Source organism: Onychostruthus taczanowskii, unplaced genomic scaffold (assembly GCF_017590055.1).
Source record: "Onychostruthus taczanowskii isolate IOZ18803 unplaced genomic scaffold, ASM1759005v1 scaffold11, whole genome shotgun sequence".
Taxonomy (NCBI): Eukaryota; Metazoa; Chordata; class Aves; order Passeriformes; family Passeridae; genus Onychostruthus; species Onychostruthus taczanowskii.
In genome coordinates this window covers 1,482,949-1,501,776 of record NW_024497629.1, presented here as the reverse complement: position 1 = coordinate 1,501,776, position 18,828 = coordinate 1,482,949, and the positions used below count along the sequence as shown (strand labels likewise).

The 18,828-nt window shown below is 40.3% G+C and overlaps 1 protein-coding gene across 2 annotated transcripts in view; it reads left to right on the top strand.

The window, feature by feature from the left end:
* The window catches only part of KLHL29 (kelch like family member 29), a 388,668-nt gene that overhangs the window by 309,218 nt on the left and 60,622 nt on the right, over nucleotides 1-18,828 (top strand). For both annotated transcript variants that reach the window (XM_041421738.1, XM_041421728.1), the window contains exon 6: nucleotides 8,571-8,709. In XM_041421738.1, coding sequence (XP_041277672.1) covers nucleotides 8,571-8,709 — 139 coding nt within the window. The remainder of the gene's footprint in view (nucleotides 1-8,570; nucleotides 8,710-18,828) is intronic.

Sequence of the window (18,828 nt, the reverse complement as noted above, 5' to 3'; positions counted from 1 at the left end):
ATGTGTAATATCTTCTGAAAGGGTGAAAGTTTGGTGCCCAAGATTTGAATGCTTTGATTTGCTTTCATTAGGCATCCTGTACAGCAGCATGTGAATGTTAGAAAATATGTACATTATCACTGTCGAGTAAAAATGTGTTTCAAAGATTTATGTTGATTACACTTTGGTACATTTCATGAAAAGCCTAAGCTCTACCCCTGCTGAAGCTGGGCAGCACTGCTTTGTTTAAATGGGCAGAGGAGCAGCCTCGTCCTTGCTAATTAATGTATGCTAAGTGCTTTGAAGTCTTTGATTGCCAGGTGTTATACTTTAGAGCTGTGGTATTTTGGGGGTTGGGGTTTTTTTGCTCTATTAGATGCAATTTGCTCTGGATACATCACTGATTTGTTTTCAGAAGCGTGTCCTTTTTTTATTATTATTATTATTTTTATTTTGGAACACAAGTGTTTTGTTTGCTGGCTGGTGGTGCAGATGTGCCTGTGGCTGCTGTTAACACCCAACTGGCACCAAAACTGGTCAGTGTTTCACCGGTGCTGCCGTGTCAGGAGCCTGTTGGTGATCACACCGTCAGTTTCACAGATGGGTGCTGCTTGTTCAAAGCCTTCAAAACTGGGAAACGTTTAGTTAATGCCTTGCACTACATAAAGAGATCAAAAAGGTCCAAAAGCCATCCCTTTGTCTTCTGCTACAAGCAATTAGGATAATACTGAATCCATCCCAGACCACACAGTAATAAATATTTTAGCCTTCCCTTAAGTGTGGATTGATATTCAGGTCTGCCTGCTGGTAAATAAAACAATCAGAACTAAATTTCCCTTTGAATCTGAGCTATTCTGCATTTCCAGTGCTCACAGATATTTTTTCCTTCTATTTCTGCCTGTCTGTCTCATTTTGTCTCCGGAGAAAATTATTGTCTGCCTGGAAATCAAGTTACAGTGCTAACTGACATAGTGGCATGTTATATGTGGAGAGGGGACCAGACTGGCAGTTTGCTGGGATCTCCTGGGCTTTGTATGCCTTGGCCAATATAGAACAGTCTGCAGCCAACTTTGTATTTATTCAGGGGTGAATCCTGAAAAACCAGGATCCTGAAAAACCCAGCAGATCCTGATATAGGAAGCTACATCTTTATATCAACATCTCAGTGGGTATTTTTATACTTGGTCCTTTGGTCTTGCTGCCTTTCCTTACATGGATCACAGTGTGTGTTTGAAAATGAGAGAGATCAAATTGTCACTGTACTCTTTTCTCATTCTTTGCATCCATATATGTAATATGAATGCAGTTCATTTTCAAACCTGGTCACATATGCTCACTGTGCATTTGTAACCCTGTTTGATGGTAAATTAGCAGGCATGGATACCATAGAAGACTTTACCTCATAAATCAAAGCAGCAAAGGTATTCTAGCCCCTAGACTCCTTTTTTTATTATTTTAATGCATAACTGCGGTACCAAAATCCCTCTAAAGTTGCCTTCTTTTTTTTTTTTTTTTTTTTTTTTTTTTTTCCCTAGAGATTAAGGGTGTAGTTTGTCTCTGAATATAATCAGAAAGTATGTTGAAATATTTCTGTAGCCTAATATAGGGAAATATCAACTCTGTAATATGTGAAGGCAGCCGAGAGGTACCTCCTAATGTCAGTTCCAGTGATGATAATAGCCTGAAAATTAGTTTCAAAACATGATATTATGTCTTTCCTGAGTTTTTAGTATATTCAGAAAGGTTCTTTTTACACATAGGGTTGCAGTTGTCTTCCTCAAGTGAATAATCACCACAGATGACTTTGTTGACCCTTTCTCATCATAAGGTGAGAAGAATTTGCCTATATGAACAACAAAAATTTATTTAGCACAACAGGGCTTCTCATTGCCAACAATCCTTTGAGTAGAATTATCATATACAGCCACATACATGTTGCTCAGCAGGATTTAAAAATATTTTCCAACTCTCCAGCATCTGTTACTGTTTCCTTTAGCAACACAGGTGTCTAACAGTGTCGACACAGCGAAGATCTAGACAGGTTGGTCTGCACTACAGAGTCCTACTGCCGTGGCTGTACCAGCTTGGAGTATGACAACTTCACACCTTGCATTTCACATTGCTGTGCTGACAAAACCCAGCAGAAGATGACTCTCGTTGCCTTTGTTCAGGGGCTGGTGTAGCTGTGCCAGCAGTGATACCTCTCCATCAGCATATGCTCCATCTTCACCAGGGTGTGTAGCTGGGTAGCACAGGCTCATCAGGGCACGGCCTTGCCACACTCATGTTTAGTATTGAGCTTTTCTCAGTTCATTTTATCTGGCTTAAGGGCTTAGAAAAGCAAAGTGTGCAGGAGATAGCCAGAACCAGTCGAGCATTTTCACGTGTCGTGGGTGCAGAATGGTGTCCTGTGGAAATTCCATAATGAATAGAGGGTGTGAGAAGAAGACTGGGCACACCAGTATCATGCACTATTTTGCACCTCCATCCCAAACCTTTAGCAGCCTTGGCTCTTTGCAGTACCGTACAGAGTGAGAGTGCTTCACCATTTGTCTGCCTCCCCCATCTCTCCAATAAAGGATCCTTGCACCGGCAGTCCCAGCTGTATTACACTCCCTTCTCCTGCTCTTGGAAAAGTAGTTCAACTGAAATTGAGATCCAATAAGAAAAAAAGGTGGACATATTTATCTGCAACAGATTAGTTATGACCTTCTGCAAAAAAAGGAAATTACTGTCTGGTCCCAACTAATTATTTAATCTACCTTGGTAATCCCTGGGGAGCAACAGTACATCCTACATGTCCAAGCACACAGAACTAGTTGGGTTGTACCTGAGACAGGTTCTGTCTCTGTTCAGCTGCAAAGACAGTCCAGGTAACTGGATGTATAATCTTCAGGGTCCAGGAAGGAAACTGAAGATCACAGGGGTTCTTCCCCAGAGGGTGGTTGGGCAATGGAACAGGCTTCCCAGGGCAGTGGTTACAGCACCAAGCCTGACAGAGCTCAAGAAATGTTTAGACAATGCTCTCAGGCACATGGTGTGATTGTTGGGGGTATTTTGTGCAGGTCCAGGAGTTGAACTCAATGGTCTTTGTGGGTCCCTTCCAACTCAGGCTATTCTGTGACCTGAAACATCCTCATCTGATAGTGATTCTCACGAGGCTTCACTCATTTCCCTTTCACTTTTCCTTTCAGACCAAAAGAGATTAAAGGATCTATTTCTTGCCCTCAGTCCCAAGTAAAAAGCTGTTCTCCAGAGGTGTGTGGATTGTCTTCACATCACAAGGAATATGATGTAGCTGATTTTTGTATTTGTCAGCTGGGAAATAACTAACCCTCATCCTCAACATCATGGGAGACCTTGAGGGATGGATGATGTTCATCCTGGTCTGCCAGGTCAGGGTGTCTGGAGGAGTGGAGAACAACCATCAGCCGTGGCAGTGCCAAGTGTGTCTGCTTAACTTCATCAGCCTGGCCTAATGAGGCTGCTGGGCATTGAGTTGTCACCTCTCTGCAGCTGCTTCAAGCCATGTATCAACAGCATGAGGGTACATGCAGCAGGTTATTGGGGTGCCCTGCAGGCTTTGCGGCTCTCTGTGTGTCTGTGGATGTTGTGGTGAGGAGAAGGACTTGTCAAAGTGGCAAAAAATCCTGAGTTCTTGTGTGGTTCACTGTGGTAAACTCCTTCCTGCCACTCACAGATCCTGTTTGACTTCTAGAGCTTCTGCTTCATGATTTAGTTTCTTGTATCTACCCCTGCTCTACCACTATAAAAATAAGCAAGTGTGGGCAGTGCTGGTGCATAATGGTTAAAATTTTTGTTTTGCATAACTAGAGCATAACCTTTGGAATTAATCTCCATACTTATTAAGGGAAGAAGGTAATTGGATTTTCCTCCTGGTAACTTTTCTTGGCTTTCCCACGTTTTCTGTCCCAATCATGAAAGCATGAGGCTGTATCAGCAAGCACTAGTCTCTTGTATTTCCTCACTAGAATAATTAGTGATGTTTCATCAATTACCCTTTGCAGTTTTATAGAAGGTTAGTTTTCCCAAGTAAATTGTTTTAAAAGCTGTTTGTAAAAATTATTCTTCCATATTTTGTGTCTCATTATATTTTAGTTCCTGCTGCCCTCCTTTAAAGCTTTATCTACTGGAATTTAAGTAAAGAGTACTTTATTAAAAATGGAAAGAAACCTGAGAGCTTCCATTGTGCCATGGGAATGTGCATTAGAGAGGGTCTTTAAGTATCCAGTCTTCACTGTGCTTAAAATACAGAATAAATAAACCTTGGGAATAAGTTCCTTGTTCATTTTTTATTTCTGATTATAAGTAATTTTTTTAAAAATACTCACTATATCATTTCTTTTCTCTTTACTTGATCTACACAGTTACACAGTTGTCCTTGGACCTGTATTTTATTCACAGCTTGTGGGCTCTTTAGTTTAATTTGTAATTTGTCCATTAATTAAGAGGGAAAAAATGTGGTGTGATGGCTGAAGCTGGGGACCAAGAATCAAAACTTCTGAGTTCTTCCTGACTCTCTTTCTGACCTGAGGAAAGTCACTTACACCTTCTGACCTATAATGTCTCTGGGACTCTCAATATAATTATATTAAATGCCCCCAAGCAATGATAATGGCAAGACAGAAAATGCTCCACAGAGATGTTCAGTTGCAGGTTTCAGGTCAAGTCCCCTTTAGCTTCAGCCACTATGTAGCTCATGTAATTTTGGGGTGTCTCTTGTGCAGTTCTTTATGAAGAAAGCATTCAACCAGTCTTCCACTGAGAATGATTTGGCATCACTAGTGAAGAAGGGGACAGAAAGGACTGGCTTGGTTTCAAATCTCGTGCCAATGTGTGTGTATGCACCTGTGTCAGGAAGAGAAAATCCCTTGCACTAGGGTAGAGCAGTGGCTGTGATTCCCTGAGAAGAAACATCAGTGCTCATCCTGCTGAAACTCTGCACCTTAACTGTCCTTGAGCTTCATTTTTGCCTGGATCTCTTAATAAAACAAATAGTCAAATGAGGGGGGGAAAAACCTCAAACAAAGAAAATAAAGTCCATTAGAACAAAGAAATGAGAGGAATAAATAATCCAGTAGGAAATTCCCAGCACATCCCTTTTTGAAGGTTTCAGGAAATTCCATTTGTTTGAGGAAATGCTGAAAATTAGGAGGAGCCCAGAAAAGGGCCTAGCAGGAGACAGCTGAGGTAATTTTTCACTGCCAGGACTGCACTGTGTTGTCTCTTCTTTTACAACTCATCGGCAGGCATTATTACCTGGTGAAAAAATTTGTTTTGCAACTCATCCTGAGTCCTCATAAATCATTAATGCCTGGCTAAGCACAGTGTGAGCATTACAAATTCTCTGAGAATGAGGGCCCATTCTGATATAACCTTGTGTCCAATACTAATGCCTGCTAGTTATTTAGTAATACAAAGGAGCCTGAGCGAGGAAGGTCGATGAATCAATGTGGTCTCCTGACTTCCTTCTCCTCTCCACCTGCCTCTCCTCTTTCTAGTTCAGATACTGAGCTGCAAAAATTCAGGACAGTTCATAGTCATCTGTCTGTGGGCAGCTATAGCAATTTAGGGGAACAAGGAGGGAATCACAGCCTGCAAATGTCTGTAGGAAAAAGAGGAGCTTTGGTTTCTGATTAGAACTTGTTCTGATTTCTGGGTTTTTGTGAGCCAAATTACATCCCTGCTCCAGACGTGTTTTCTGGTTTGCATCCCTTAATGAATCCATGCAGCATAAAGCACATTCAAGTGTGTAAAGAGCATAGATAGAAGCTGTGCCCAGGACTGAGTGTAATTAAAGGGTGCTCAGCAAGTCCAAATAATGAGCCCATTACCTGTGGGAGCTGCTTGGGGAATTAGATGCTCAAACCAGCTCTCACAATACTGGAGGCAGCACAGAGAGCACAGCATCAATAGGTACAGTGACTGAGCTTTGTGTCTTGTTTTTCAGTAATCTTGGCCACAGTCAGGAGTTCAAGGATGGTCTGTACTGATCTGCTTACCTTGAGCTCACTTCCTAAAACCCCCAGCCCATTCAAGAATACAACTAAACTGTGTTCCCTCTCCTCTCCTCTCCTCTCCTCTCCTCTCCTCTCCTCTCCTCTCGCACAGGATCCATCTGTGCAGCTGCTATTCATACAATTGTGCCCTTTGAACACTGTAATAATTGATCATGAGCTTTAAAAGAGGGAGATGGAATGAGGTGAGGTGGAGATTGACCCTTTGTGTAAGCGGAATCTTAGACTTGTATGACTTCGTCACGGATGGAGCCCTTGTCCTGAAAGGCCTCTGCAAGGAAGGTTCTAAAGTCACAGATACAAGAGAAATGGAACTTGAATAGGAACTTAGGATAAGTGCAAATGGGGGTCAAGGACAGTGGTTGGGTAAATTTGAAAAGGGGAGAGCGTATCAGAAAGTTTAGAGGGAAAAGTAACAGTCTTTAAACATGAAATGATAGAAAATTGATGTGAGGAAAATGTCGTTGCTGTAAATGAAAGTGGGAAAATGGACCACGATGGGGGGGGGGGGGGGGGGAACTGTTCATATGTGAAAGGGACAGAAAAATGATCACTTTGGCCCTCAATCAAGCATAACACCCCTTGTGCCCAAACCATGCTTGATCTTTAGCTGAGGCCCAAAGTGTTCCTTGTGCAGTGACTTGAGGCATCACACCTCCAGCAAAAGCCTGAGACTCCCCTGCACTGGACTGAACATTCAGATCCCATTTTAGGTTTTGCTCGAAATGTATCATTGTGCTTTACCTCAGCTGAATTTGTTAAAAATAGTCCCTGCTACAGCACCCACAGGACAAAGTGGTTTATTTTCCCCTATTATAGATCTGACAAAAGCCTGCTGTTATTTCTGTGCCCTCTCTAATGATCTGCTTGCTCTCTGGAGAGCACTGACCCATTTCAGCATAGAATAATTAGCCTTTCAGACACTACTGTGTTTCCATTAAATAGACATAAATGTGCAAGGTGACATTTATTTACTTAGGCCTGAAAAATATGCACCACAGATGTTGGGGCTTGGGAGAGCTTCAATTTCTTTTCATAAAACTATTGTATATTTTAATGCTTTTGTGTCATTAAACACTAGTGCTTGACTGAAATGATTCCTGTTGAGTTTCCTTGGGGAAGCAGGAGAGCACAGGGATTATTGGGGTCTGGGTTTCACCATGAGACCCTTTGGCAGTGCTTTGGCAGCTCTTGCTCAAGCCTCTCAGTAGCTTTGAGCACAGTTAGAGTTACACACCCTTGAGGTTCCTTTTACTTCATGTTAGGGCTCCATGTAAGGAACTGTTGTTGATTTACAGATCTGTCTGAAGAGGAATGTGTTCTGGGTGTTACACTGAGGAAATGAGAACCTTGACCTATTGCAAACATAAAATAAACCCAAAGTCCTTTAGTATTTAAAATCAGCTCTTCTGTCATCTTGATCACTGGCTTCTGAACCACCAGGCTATTGCCCAGGTGAAAAGTATATTATTCATCTTGATAGCCACTTCAGTCTGCAAAGTTGGAGGGAAGTCTTAGCCTTAAAAGTCCAGGCAGCATATAAAACATGTAGGTTGCCTGGTAGTTCACATCCCCACATGGAGACGTGGCATGCTATCTTTTCATTCCATTAGCACCAATAGGCTCTATAAAAGGAGACATCATGCAAGGTAGGTGCTTTATTGCAGGATGGAAACACTTTCATAGGTTATTTTAATCATTATGATTCTTTCATGATGTGTGAAAGTTGATTGTTGCTGTAAATGAAGCCATTGAAGGCTAAAAAATAAAAAATGCTGTGATGGTAAAAATCCTTAGAGTGCAAAAAATAGGAATTGCTATAAAAGGCAGTAATTTATTCTCTGCATGAGATTTTTTTTATCATAAGGATGTTTTAAAGCTAATTCTGAAACATATACAATTGTAGTCTATATAGCTGAGGTATATTGCAAGGTGCATTGATAATTTAGCTAATTTTTTATGTACTGTAATTTATATATTATTTAGAAGTGCTATTTTTTATGTTAACTGGGAGGCTTAACACATTTTTACTATGTTAAGGATAAGTTATTTTTGCAGGTCTTGTGGTTTTATTATTTTGACCCATATCCAGTTCATATTGCATCATAATACCATTTTTACTAATATTATTCGAGTATGTTCAAAACTTATTTCCATTTGGATAGAAATTCATTAGCTCTTGATTTTGATTATAACAAATTATTTTAACTTTTCTGTGACAATGCATTCTCTGTGTTCTGATTTGCTAATGCTGAAATATTTTATTTTCATTTTTAACCCTTCCAAATTTAGGAATTGTTTTTGCTTTTTTTTTTTCTGTGTATATATATTTCCGTTGTTTAGACCTACTGGTTCCTGCTTTTTTCTTTTTCTTTTTTTTTTTAATATGTTCGTAACTTCTGACTGTCTGTGTTGAGCCAATCTTACCAACAAAAATATCAATTGTTTCCTGTTTCTCTACTTCTTTACAAAAAAAAATGAAAAGTAAAAAATAAAAATTAAAAAAAACTCTTAATGGGAACCCTGGCACTGTCTGTCTTCTCTGTTCTGCAGAAATGTTGAAGGAGTTGAACCAGCAACGCAGAGCGAAAGAGTTTACAGACCTGAAAATTATTGTTGAAGGCAAAGAGTTTGAAGTCCACCAAAATGTTCTAGCTTCCTGCAGCTTGTATTTCAAGGACCTGATTAAAAGGTTTGCCTTCCTTCCAGCTGTGATCTGCTCTGTTCTTTTGTAGGGCGCATTTGTGTCGCTTTTTTTTCCTCCCCTCTCTTGCAGGTTTATGAAGATTGAATCTCCTGTCACAGAGCCAGTAGCCATTCTTTCCACCTCCTCTGAATGTATTTCCAAACTGAGGCTCAGATCCATTTGTTACACATCTGACTCGTACAGTGTAATTATTTCTGATGAGTAGAGGCTGGTTTTGGCCGAAGAAAGTGTTCCACCACTAAGAGATCTAAGATTTAAACTCCACTGCTAATGGTGATTCAGCCCACAACTAAAAACTGCTGCTGTCGATGTTTGCAAGGGACTCTGTCACACACGACAAAAGTCTGTGCTTCAGGCTGCAGAAAGCCATCAGCATTCAGGTGAACGGTGCTGAGACATCGTGCTAATAAAGCATTTGGAGTACTGTAATCCCTTCACCCTGAAATCTTTGTTACATGCTTTTGTGTGGCTTTTATGGGCAAAGGGATTGATATTTTTATTATTTGGGGACTTTTAAAAGAAGAAAAGACAACTAATTAATTTCTCTAGAAAAAAAATCGGAAATAAGATGATTTTCTGATCAAAATGTAGCTCGGTCTGCATGTTGGACTAACAATAGCTTTTTCACACAAACACTTCAGCTTAGGGTAGGTACAGTATGTACATTTTCTAAACATCATGTCTCCACCTTCGCATTTTCCCCCCTCTGTTTCTAGCTGATTGATTCTAAACAGTGCATGATAATCTTTTTTTTCCATTACATTGATTTTTCAATTTGTATGCTTCATATACTTGCATAGGAATAATTTGGTACTCTCATATTATTAGTAAGTTAGAGTAGCAAGTAGGGAGAAAAAAACCACAAGGATAACTTTCATTTTTCTCTCAATCATCAGCAAATTAATGCAGCTGCTGATTTTGCCTTGCAGTATTTTCCTGAGCAGACTGAGCCTGGACTGTGCTAAAAAATGGGATTAAAGAACATTTTGCTTGCTTCAAATCCTGTATTTAAATTTTGCCAACTAACACAATAGTGACTGTATTTTATTTCAGGATGGCATATTGGCTGGTATCTCCTTTCAGTGTATTGTGTCCTTTTGCACAAAACTCGTTCTATAATTATGGATATATATTACGTTTCTATGATATAACTGTACTGACTGCCTTATCAATTATTCATAAAGAATATGTTGGCCTAGAAAGCATGTCTTTTTCCCTCTGTAAATCTAATGATTGCTAGCAGTAGCTATGCCAGATCTCTCCTGTCCTTTCTCTTCTGTCTGCTCATTATTATTTAATTGTTAAGGCTACAGTATATGCTTTTCAGGGTGATAAGGAGTAGAGTCTACAGGAAAAGAAAAATTATAGAACCAACTTACAGAAATCAAATCACTGACTGTCCAAAGACTGTCATTTGGATTTTGTTGTGAAGACATCTGCTTGTGTGCAGAAGTCACCAGGCAGCATCTATTTCTAGAAGCACACTGACGAATTTTGCTGCTTTATTGTTTAGTTATTAAATGCAGGTATACATTAGATTAAGCACTGCTCTGTTATGAACTTAGTTAAAACAATATAAAAAATTAAATTCCTAGATTTTGTGAGAGCAAAAGCCTAGTTTTCAGCACATGTTGTCTTTCAGCTGGCCCCATAAGGCTTGCATGCATTACAAGAGAAAAGTAGTGGGAGGTTTAGACTGTTTTGCTAAACTCACCACTTTTTGCCTTCTTTCACATCATCAGCAGCAATAAATATTCCAGAGGTCGATTTTTGTCCACCATCAAGTCTCTCCATCCCAGTTGCTTTCCATATATAACCTCAGTTGCACACATGTAACCTTGATGGAGGCTAATGGAGTTGCACAGGTGTATCCAAGGCAAAAATGCCTTTATTACTGATGATGATGCTTGAATAAGAAAAAATTCAACTTGATGTCAAGTTGAGTTTGCAAAACTGTCAGGTGAGAAAAATAAATACTCACCTGTAAACTGAGCAAATGTATCTTTGTGAGACAATAAACACAGGGCTATGGGGTGGAATTTCTAAAGACTTGGTTTTTGTAGGATATTTGCAGTGTAAAGCCTTGTCCTTTATGAAACCCCATGGAAGTCAAGGGCTCAGATTGCAAGAGGCACTCAATTTTTTGTGGGATCATGCCCTTAATAATACACAATCATTATAGTTCATAGAGTTAGAATGTTTACAGATACAATACATCTAGAATCCTCTGTGATATTTGTTAGCAGCTCCTTTGAGGCAGCACTTAAAGCTTTATGTGATTTATACTGCACTCCTTGTGTTATTATAGAAATCAAAACAAGAAATGGCAGTTTTTCTTGAAGAATAAAAGAGATCTCTTTATATTAAATATAATAGAAAGGCCATTTCAATCAGTGCAAGCCAGGGTTAAACCCTAGTGTCATTCCAACCACAGGCACCAATGTGTCACCAGAAACATCAATGAGAATATGATCTATTCATGAAGGTGCTATGTACATCTATAGAAACATGCAGAAATAGAATCTTTCAGAGTATTTACCTCGGCTTATTATTTGCCACAGGCTGGTTATTATTAACCTCATATTCTGCCATTGATTTCACTGTGTGTTCAAGTTGGTATCTGATGGTAGAATAGCAAGTAGTGTCTCAAAAGAATAAAAGAGAAATGTTCAAAATCAAATAAGATCAATTATTTCCTTCTCAAAATAATACCAAAATACAGATAAAAAACATAAAAGGACTAGAGTTATTGCTCATCTTGAGGAAGGCTATTTGATGAGAATTAGTCATAGCAGGGAAGAAAATATGTTGTTTTTATTGCACTGATAAAAAGATGATATCCAGGTTTGATTGTCCAAAACAATTGTAAAGTTATTTACAAAACAAATTCGGTGATGAGAGTGCATTTTGAAACCCCTTTAGTTTCTCAGAAAATGGCTAATCCTGTGCTGAGCATTCTCCTCCTCATCCGGAAAATTCTCCATTCCATGTGATTTATCTTTCAAATGTATGAGCCCTTTTGAGCTTGGTTTAGTCCAGTCCTGAGCCTGAGCTCAGCATCATACCAGGCACCTGTTTTGGAAACAGGTCATCCCTGCACAGCACTCAGCCTATGCCAGGACTTGTTGTTCATCTCCCTCCCAACAGCAATTGACCATGGAAAACAATCTCAGCCCTTTTTAGTGCAGAATCATCTGGAAAGGATCGTGTGTATTCGGAACAGCAGGTTTGAAATATTCCTGTTACCTGTTCCACATCACTGTGCCCATGAAGGGCAAAAGGTGAGATTCAGGGGAAGGGTGAGGATCCATACAGGACTACTGCAGTATAGGGCTTCAGGAGAACATGGGTGATAAACAGCAGCTGGATTGGGGCACTGTCCCCTAAAGGCCATCTTACATATTTTGAGTGCACTGACAACCCCATTGACTCCAGCCTGTTTGGCTTTGCTGCTCATGGAATCAGCCATGTCAAAACAAGGGCTTCATTTATGATACAGTCAATGAAGAGGAGAACCTTGAAGGCTTCCTGAAGGATCTTTTTCTCCTAATTTTGGTTCCTGTGTGCAGGCAGGGCCCCTGGACCAATAAGAGGTGCTTATGTCTCATGTTAGCTAACTAACATTTAGGTCCAAGGCTGGGATCTTAGGTGGATTGAGTCTAACCTCACCTTCTTGGCTGTTACTGCAGTCTGCAGAGAGGGACACAGACCTGTCCAAGAGGCAAGACCTCTCCCTACAAAATAGGTGTCCAAGAGATGAGGTGAAGGAGGAGGCCATCCCCCTTTCCTGTAAAAGAGAGAGTGGTTTGCATAGACAGTGAACCTGTGTTGGGGTCATTGCTTCCTTTGGGGGTTCAGCCTAAGCTGACTGTCTGGACTGCTCTGCACTTGGGAGGAAAGATGGGAATGTCTGTAGGACAATACATCCCATCTCACAATAAACAGCACGATTTGCCTTCTGGAAGGGCTTCTTTTTCATGACCCAGAGAGAAAGACCAGTCACCCAGCCTGAATCATAGTTGACTATAGAAACATGAATGATTTCTTATGGAAGTTAGTGGTTTTCTTAATGGCACATACTTATGCTTATATCTGTACGCGGAACAAAAAAAAAAGAGAAATCCAGATCCATCAAAAAACACATCTCCAAAAATGTGCCTCTTGCAGAGCACAGATTTTCTTATTTAAAACATTCTTGGTTTGGAGGGGGAAAAAAATGAGCTCTGGTTTTGTATCTGCCCTAGAAGAAATGGTGGAAGGTGGATGTGGGGGTGTGTAGTGGGAGGAAGGAACAAATGGAAAATCCCATGAAGAGCCATCTTTTTCATTTCCAGCTGTATTTGGGATAGACAACTGCAGCTGCTGAATAAATGGAATTTCTGATATTTCCGTAACAAAAAAATGTTTCACCGGAACATTTTAATTTGCTGCTTTCTTCTTCTTAACCAAGAGTACTGGAATCTCTACCAAATATGACATTATTAAAAGGAAGCACTTGACATAGAAGTCTCTTCTTAGCCAAAATGCTTGCTTTTATAAGGAAGCTTTTACAAGTAGATTTCTCCCTGGTCAGTTGCTAAAGATACACAGATCTTGTCCTACAAGCCTTATCTTTTCAAGATTAGATTTTAATGATGCATTCTAATCTTTAAGTCATCTTGGGCGTCTGATGCCACTGGCATAGAGTGTAAGTCTTATAACAAAGAGATTCTGTCACAAGAAGCAGTATTTTGGATGCATTGTAATCTGGCCCAGCTATGTTCATCCTTCTTTTCCTTCTGCTTTTTCCAAAGCACATCCAGTGGCCAAATTGCTTTTCCACAATACCCTGCCTTTTTCTAAAGTCCCCAGATTTTTGATTTTTTTTTTTCTAAAGTACTCTCTGAGGGCTTGAAGGCAGGGCAGGAGAAGTAAAGCATTTAGGGTGAGAAGACCAAATTCCTCTTGCTTTACACCTACACAGAAGACAAAGATGTCATTCTGTATTTTACACCATTGTGTGGAAAGGGAGCATTTGGATTCACAACAGAGAAACCTGCCACTATCCATCTGAAACAGCCTGACAAAACTGCAAAAGCCTTTAGGTGTCTGGAAAACAGACTGTCTGGTTTGTGTTTACATTCTAAAAAGCCCAAAATGAGAAACAGCAGGATGAAAGAAAAATCTACTCTTAGTGACCCCTTCATGTTTTCCTGCTTATTGAGAGTCTTGCTTTTAACTCTGGGAGAGAAGCAAGCAGCATTTCCACATCTGCATACTTCAGCTCCATTGTAGAACAAAATGAATGTGAAAACAAACTACAGCATGTAGTTGAAAACAGAGAAATAGGGAGTTAAAGATACGATGTTTGTTTCTGGTGCCAAGAGAGGTACGTTGTGTCTAGAGAAAGAGCGCCAAGGGTTTCTGTTAAACCATTTAAACCATGAGAACGCATGGGAGTGTAGAATATCCTTCACCATTTGCTGTGAGGGGGCAGGTGTAAATTGTACTGTGGACAAGGTTTTTCTCTTAAAAGAGGCAGTGATAATTGCTGTGTGTTGGGCACAAGATCTTGGCATGGGACACAGCCCCCTGCTCTTGGTGGCCTATTTCCATGAGTGCTGCGCTTGCTCTGCCTGCCCAGGCAGCCGCCTGCCCGCCCCTCAGAGCTCCCTGCTGGGCTTCAAATTTCTCAGCTGCCAGACCTTGGAAAACGTATTTTCATCAGGCAAAAATGTATGGTGTTCTACATAAATGAATGGCACTTTACAAATATTCAGTGGTGTTCTGCGCTGCCACAAAACCCATTGCAGGTTTCCAGCCCCGCAAGCATGGCTGTAGATTAGGAGGGTGAGTGGCTTGGGCTGGATGCCGCCCTGCAAGGAGTGGCAGAGCAATATGCTCTACTCTGAAGAGAAACCCTGACAAGGAGGACAGAAGGGCTCTTTTTCAAGCCTTGAGATGCAGCACAGAAATTAATCTTCTGCCTGTAAAATTTTGCCCTGTAATGGCAGCTGCTGAGGCACCAAGAAGATCCCTGAACCTCTCACTCCTCTCCCTTGTTGACAGCATCTCTGTTTACTGTAGCTGGGACTTCTTGCTCCCGTAATTTCTAGACTCAACCACAAATTCTGCAAATCTTACCCAAGAAATGACAGACTAATCACCTCTCTTGCTCCAGCTCTACCTATTACACAAACCTCCCAGCTGTCATGAAGCATCTTTCAAGATGCCGGTGCAAGTGACCTACCTGTATTTACTTAGATCTCACAGCCCTGCCTAGGCTTAACTCTTGTTAAAATTCAGGGGTGAAAGGGAACAGTCATCTAAAAAGGTGCAGTTCAAGATAAATGAATCAAAGATAGCAGAAAAAAAAAAACTTCCATGGCATAGAAACAGGAGCCATATTCTTGAAAACTCTCATTTTTGGGACAATTCCAAAAGTCAATCTTGCCCTAAAATGAGGGTAATCAAATCTCCCACTCCAACTTGCTTGTAGGTAGCTCCAGGGATCAGTAGTTCATTCCTTTCATTTATATCATCAAGGATTAGCCACTGCTGGATTGGGATAATGAATTTTCATTAATATGACCAGTTTATGGTCATATCTGGTTGTAGTGCCCTCTTTTTGTTTGCACAGCACGGAGCTTCGATGTCTGAAATACTCAGAGCAGTTCTTCAGGGTGGATGGGCAGGGACTGATGGGGTGGGAAGAGCCACGTGCCCTTTCCTGCCTATACTGTGGCCATAGGTGAGGTGCTTCATGCCTTTCATTGATGTCTTTGGATCTATAAATACTATAGAGAAGCACTAGCAACACCCGGCTGGAGGAGAAAGAACGTGTCTGATACGGAATTAATTCTAATTACTGTAATGCTGATTGGGATCCTTGGGCACTGCCATAATCATAGTAGTAGTAATAAATAATAATGGTGGTTATCATTATTTTATTATTGTTTTCCCTCTAGACATTGCAATGATGAGAAAGAGTCTTGGATAGACTACCTAGATAATTACTTGTATAAATTTCACCACATTCCTAAGAAATAGATTTATTAGCTGCATGCCAGCTCTGTACTAAGCTGGTTTTTGATGGTGTAATAAATATCATTAAAAGAAATCAGATAGGAGTTGGGTAAGGGTTGGAGCTTTAAGTTTGATGAGAATTTTTTTTTTTTTGCCTTCCTATATAATCTTCCTTCCTATATAATCCCCCAGAACCTGTTTGCATCTTTTATTTACTTTTAACAAATAGTAGCTCTCACACAGGTTGTTTTGCCACTGAATTAGGCTGCCAGAGATACTTGCAAACAAGGTAGCTCCCTCCCTATTAATAAGTTGTCCCAGTTTTTTTGCTTCTCCACTAGTACCTTGCAAGATGCAGTCTGTTCTCAGTTCCTAGGAAGAGTCTAGGTCACGAAACACTGTTCTTCCAAGGGCAGTTGCTATTCATTTCTTCATTCACTTGCCAGTCGTTTAAGCCAGCATCTTCAAACTCATCATCTTCTTTCTTAAATCTCAGCAGGGAGCCAGATTTGTGCCTCCGACTGTGATCTCTGACACTGTAGCATTACAGGCTGCCGCTGATCCTGCCTTTAGAAATGGTCCTGGCCAAGCATTTAGATTGTGTTCCATCAGTGAATGGCATTAAGGGTATATAGGAAACGTGGCTCTTTTGTTTGCTTTATTTTATTCTGGCCATGTTGTCCGTGAACAAAAGCGTTTGCTCTTAATCCCATTGCTCGTCTTGGTTTGTAATGATCATTTCTGTGATGGTGAATTAGCAGGAGCTGCTGGTGCGTGCCCGAGCTCACAGCCATTAATTTTCCTGATTTTCCTCTGATAGAGCAGGTGCAAACTGGCAGCATTTGACCCTAATAAGTTACACTAGTCTTGCCAGATTTTGTTTGCCTGGAACAAGGAACATTATTTGTATCAACATCCTGATAAAAACTGAGCAAATGGATTTGTTGGGCAGGTAAATTTTCTTGACGAATTTGCAAGCCTGTGTTTAAACAATGTAATTTATTTAATCTTGTGATTTTACTAGTTCTTTATTGTAATCATACGATAGAACCATTACAGTACATGTTTTTTTCTCTCATGAGACAGATGGATAGTGACTGAAGCTCAAAGATAATGTTTATCTACAAGATAGAATAACGAAGGCAGAGATTTGCAAGTTAATACATTTTGAGCTGATAAAACAATTCCAAAAGAGAAGCAATGCTGGGGTGTAATTTTTTTTTAAATCCTGTTTAATAAAACATTCAGTGACTTATGGCATACGTATTGCAATGATGCTGCTCTATAAATGTCCCTTCCTGTCATCATTTACATGACCGATTACCTTGCAGCTGCATAAACTTGTATAACTCAGTAAATAACCTATTGCCTCAGTATGCACATGGTTTTTGGTGCATGTTGTGGAACTGTATGTTGTATGTTTGGCCATCTATGCTTTTATATCTCATGAACCCATAACTACAATAAATCAAGATACTCAGTACAAAATACAACTTTTCATGTAGAGTGCTGAGTCTGATTTGTACATAGCTAAAGGTTGGCTATAATTTAAAAACATTTCTGTTTGTCCCAAGACATGTAAACGTACTGGTTTTGAACCATTAATCACTCTGAAGAAGATAAGAAAAATCAAATAGTGGACAGTTAAAATGCAGCATCATTGCACTCTCTTGTTTCCTGAAGTTTCAATGCTTTAAGGATTAAAGTAAAAAGTTAAAGTTACACAATAAACAAGATGTTCAGTCTAAATTGTGTCAACTTGAGCAGCAGTTTCTAATGAGCACACAGCTAACAGACTCTTAAGCCTCATGAGAAGCTGTCTACCCCAGTCTGGAGTCCTTTCTTTGGTAATCAAAATAATTTGACAGAGATAAAAATAAGTAGCTTTTCTTTGGTTAAGTGCTTCATCTTACATGAAAATCTTGGATTTCCTGTTTTCTGGAGTCCTAAATACTGTCCAGGGAACAAAGCAATTTAATTTGATTCTTTTGTTGTCCTGTCTATCTTGGTAGAAAACATGTAGCTCTCTTATAATGGGAACACAATTACTTTAGGGTATGTATTTATATTCCTAATTATGAAAACAAGCCAGCAAGATCAGCATGTTGAGCGGAGAGGGCAAATCCTGGGAAGGTGCTGAGGTGGAGAGGCCAAAAGGCAACTGGGTGATGGGACAGGCCATTGCTTGGGTTCATGCAGGGAGGGACCAGCCCCAAAATATGGGCTTCAGTTTCCTCAGTCTAGGGTGGAGCTGGAGCTGCTCCCTGCTGCCAGCAATCCTGCAGCCTCCTGTCAGCTCAGACACTTGCTTTTAGTGGATGAGATTTGGATCCCTAAGTTGCATATGACCCTGAGCCATAGATAGTCAAAGACAACATTTTTTTTTTCTTACACTGCCAGAACAAGTGTGCTGTCCTATTTCTTAAAGATTCTATGTGAAATATGAACAAAACTGAGGTTATATTATGGAGCCATCTCTTTTCCTGCTGTCTCCTGCTGGGAGACGCAGGTAGTGGCGGTAGGCTCACAGGTGGACCTTGGAGAGGCAAAAGGAAAAAGTTACACACCAAGTCCCACTTGTCCAGGGAAAGATCACAAATAACAGTTCTAAGTGTGTCTTTATTTTAAATGTTAATCATTTATTTCAGTGCCCTTTTGGAGCACAAAGCTTAAATGTACGTCATACCTCTGAGTCTACGGCATGGTGAGTCATATGGCATCGAATGTAAATAGGTGTCACAAACTCTGTCAGCCCTCCTGTTCTCAACCAGGCAGCCTGGGTGGAAGCTGAACCAACTGTTCCTAGGCAGTAATGTACATTTACATAAAATGTTTCACATTTTTCATGTTTATTCTGTGCAGATGGCTCCATTTTGAACATCCAGGATTTGTTTTGACTTTGTGACTGTAGCTTGTAAACAGAGCGTTGGCTGGCATCTGCACTGGGTATAGGTAGCTTTTCGTATTTGATCTAAAATTGAGTGAAGCTGTAGCCAAACCATTAGTCAGTCAAAATAATGTTGCAAGCCAGTTAAAGGCAGCATATCCAAACCATGAGGGAGGGCTGAATGAGAGGCAGTCGCGCTGTCCATAAATTGA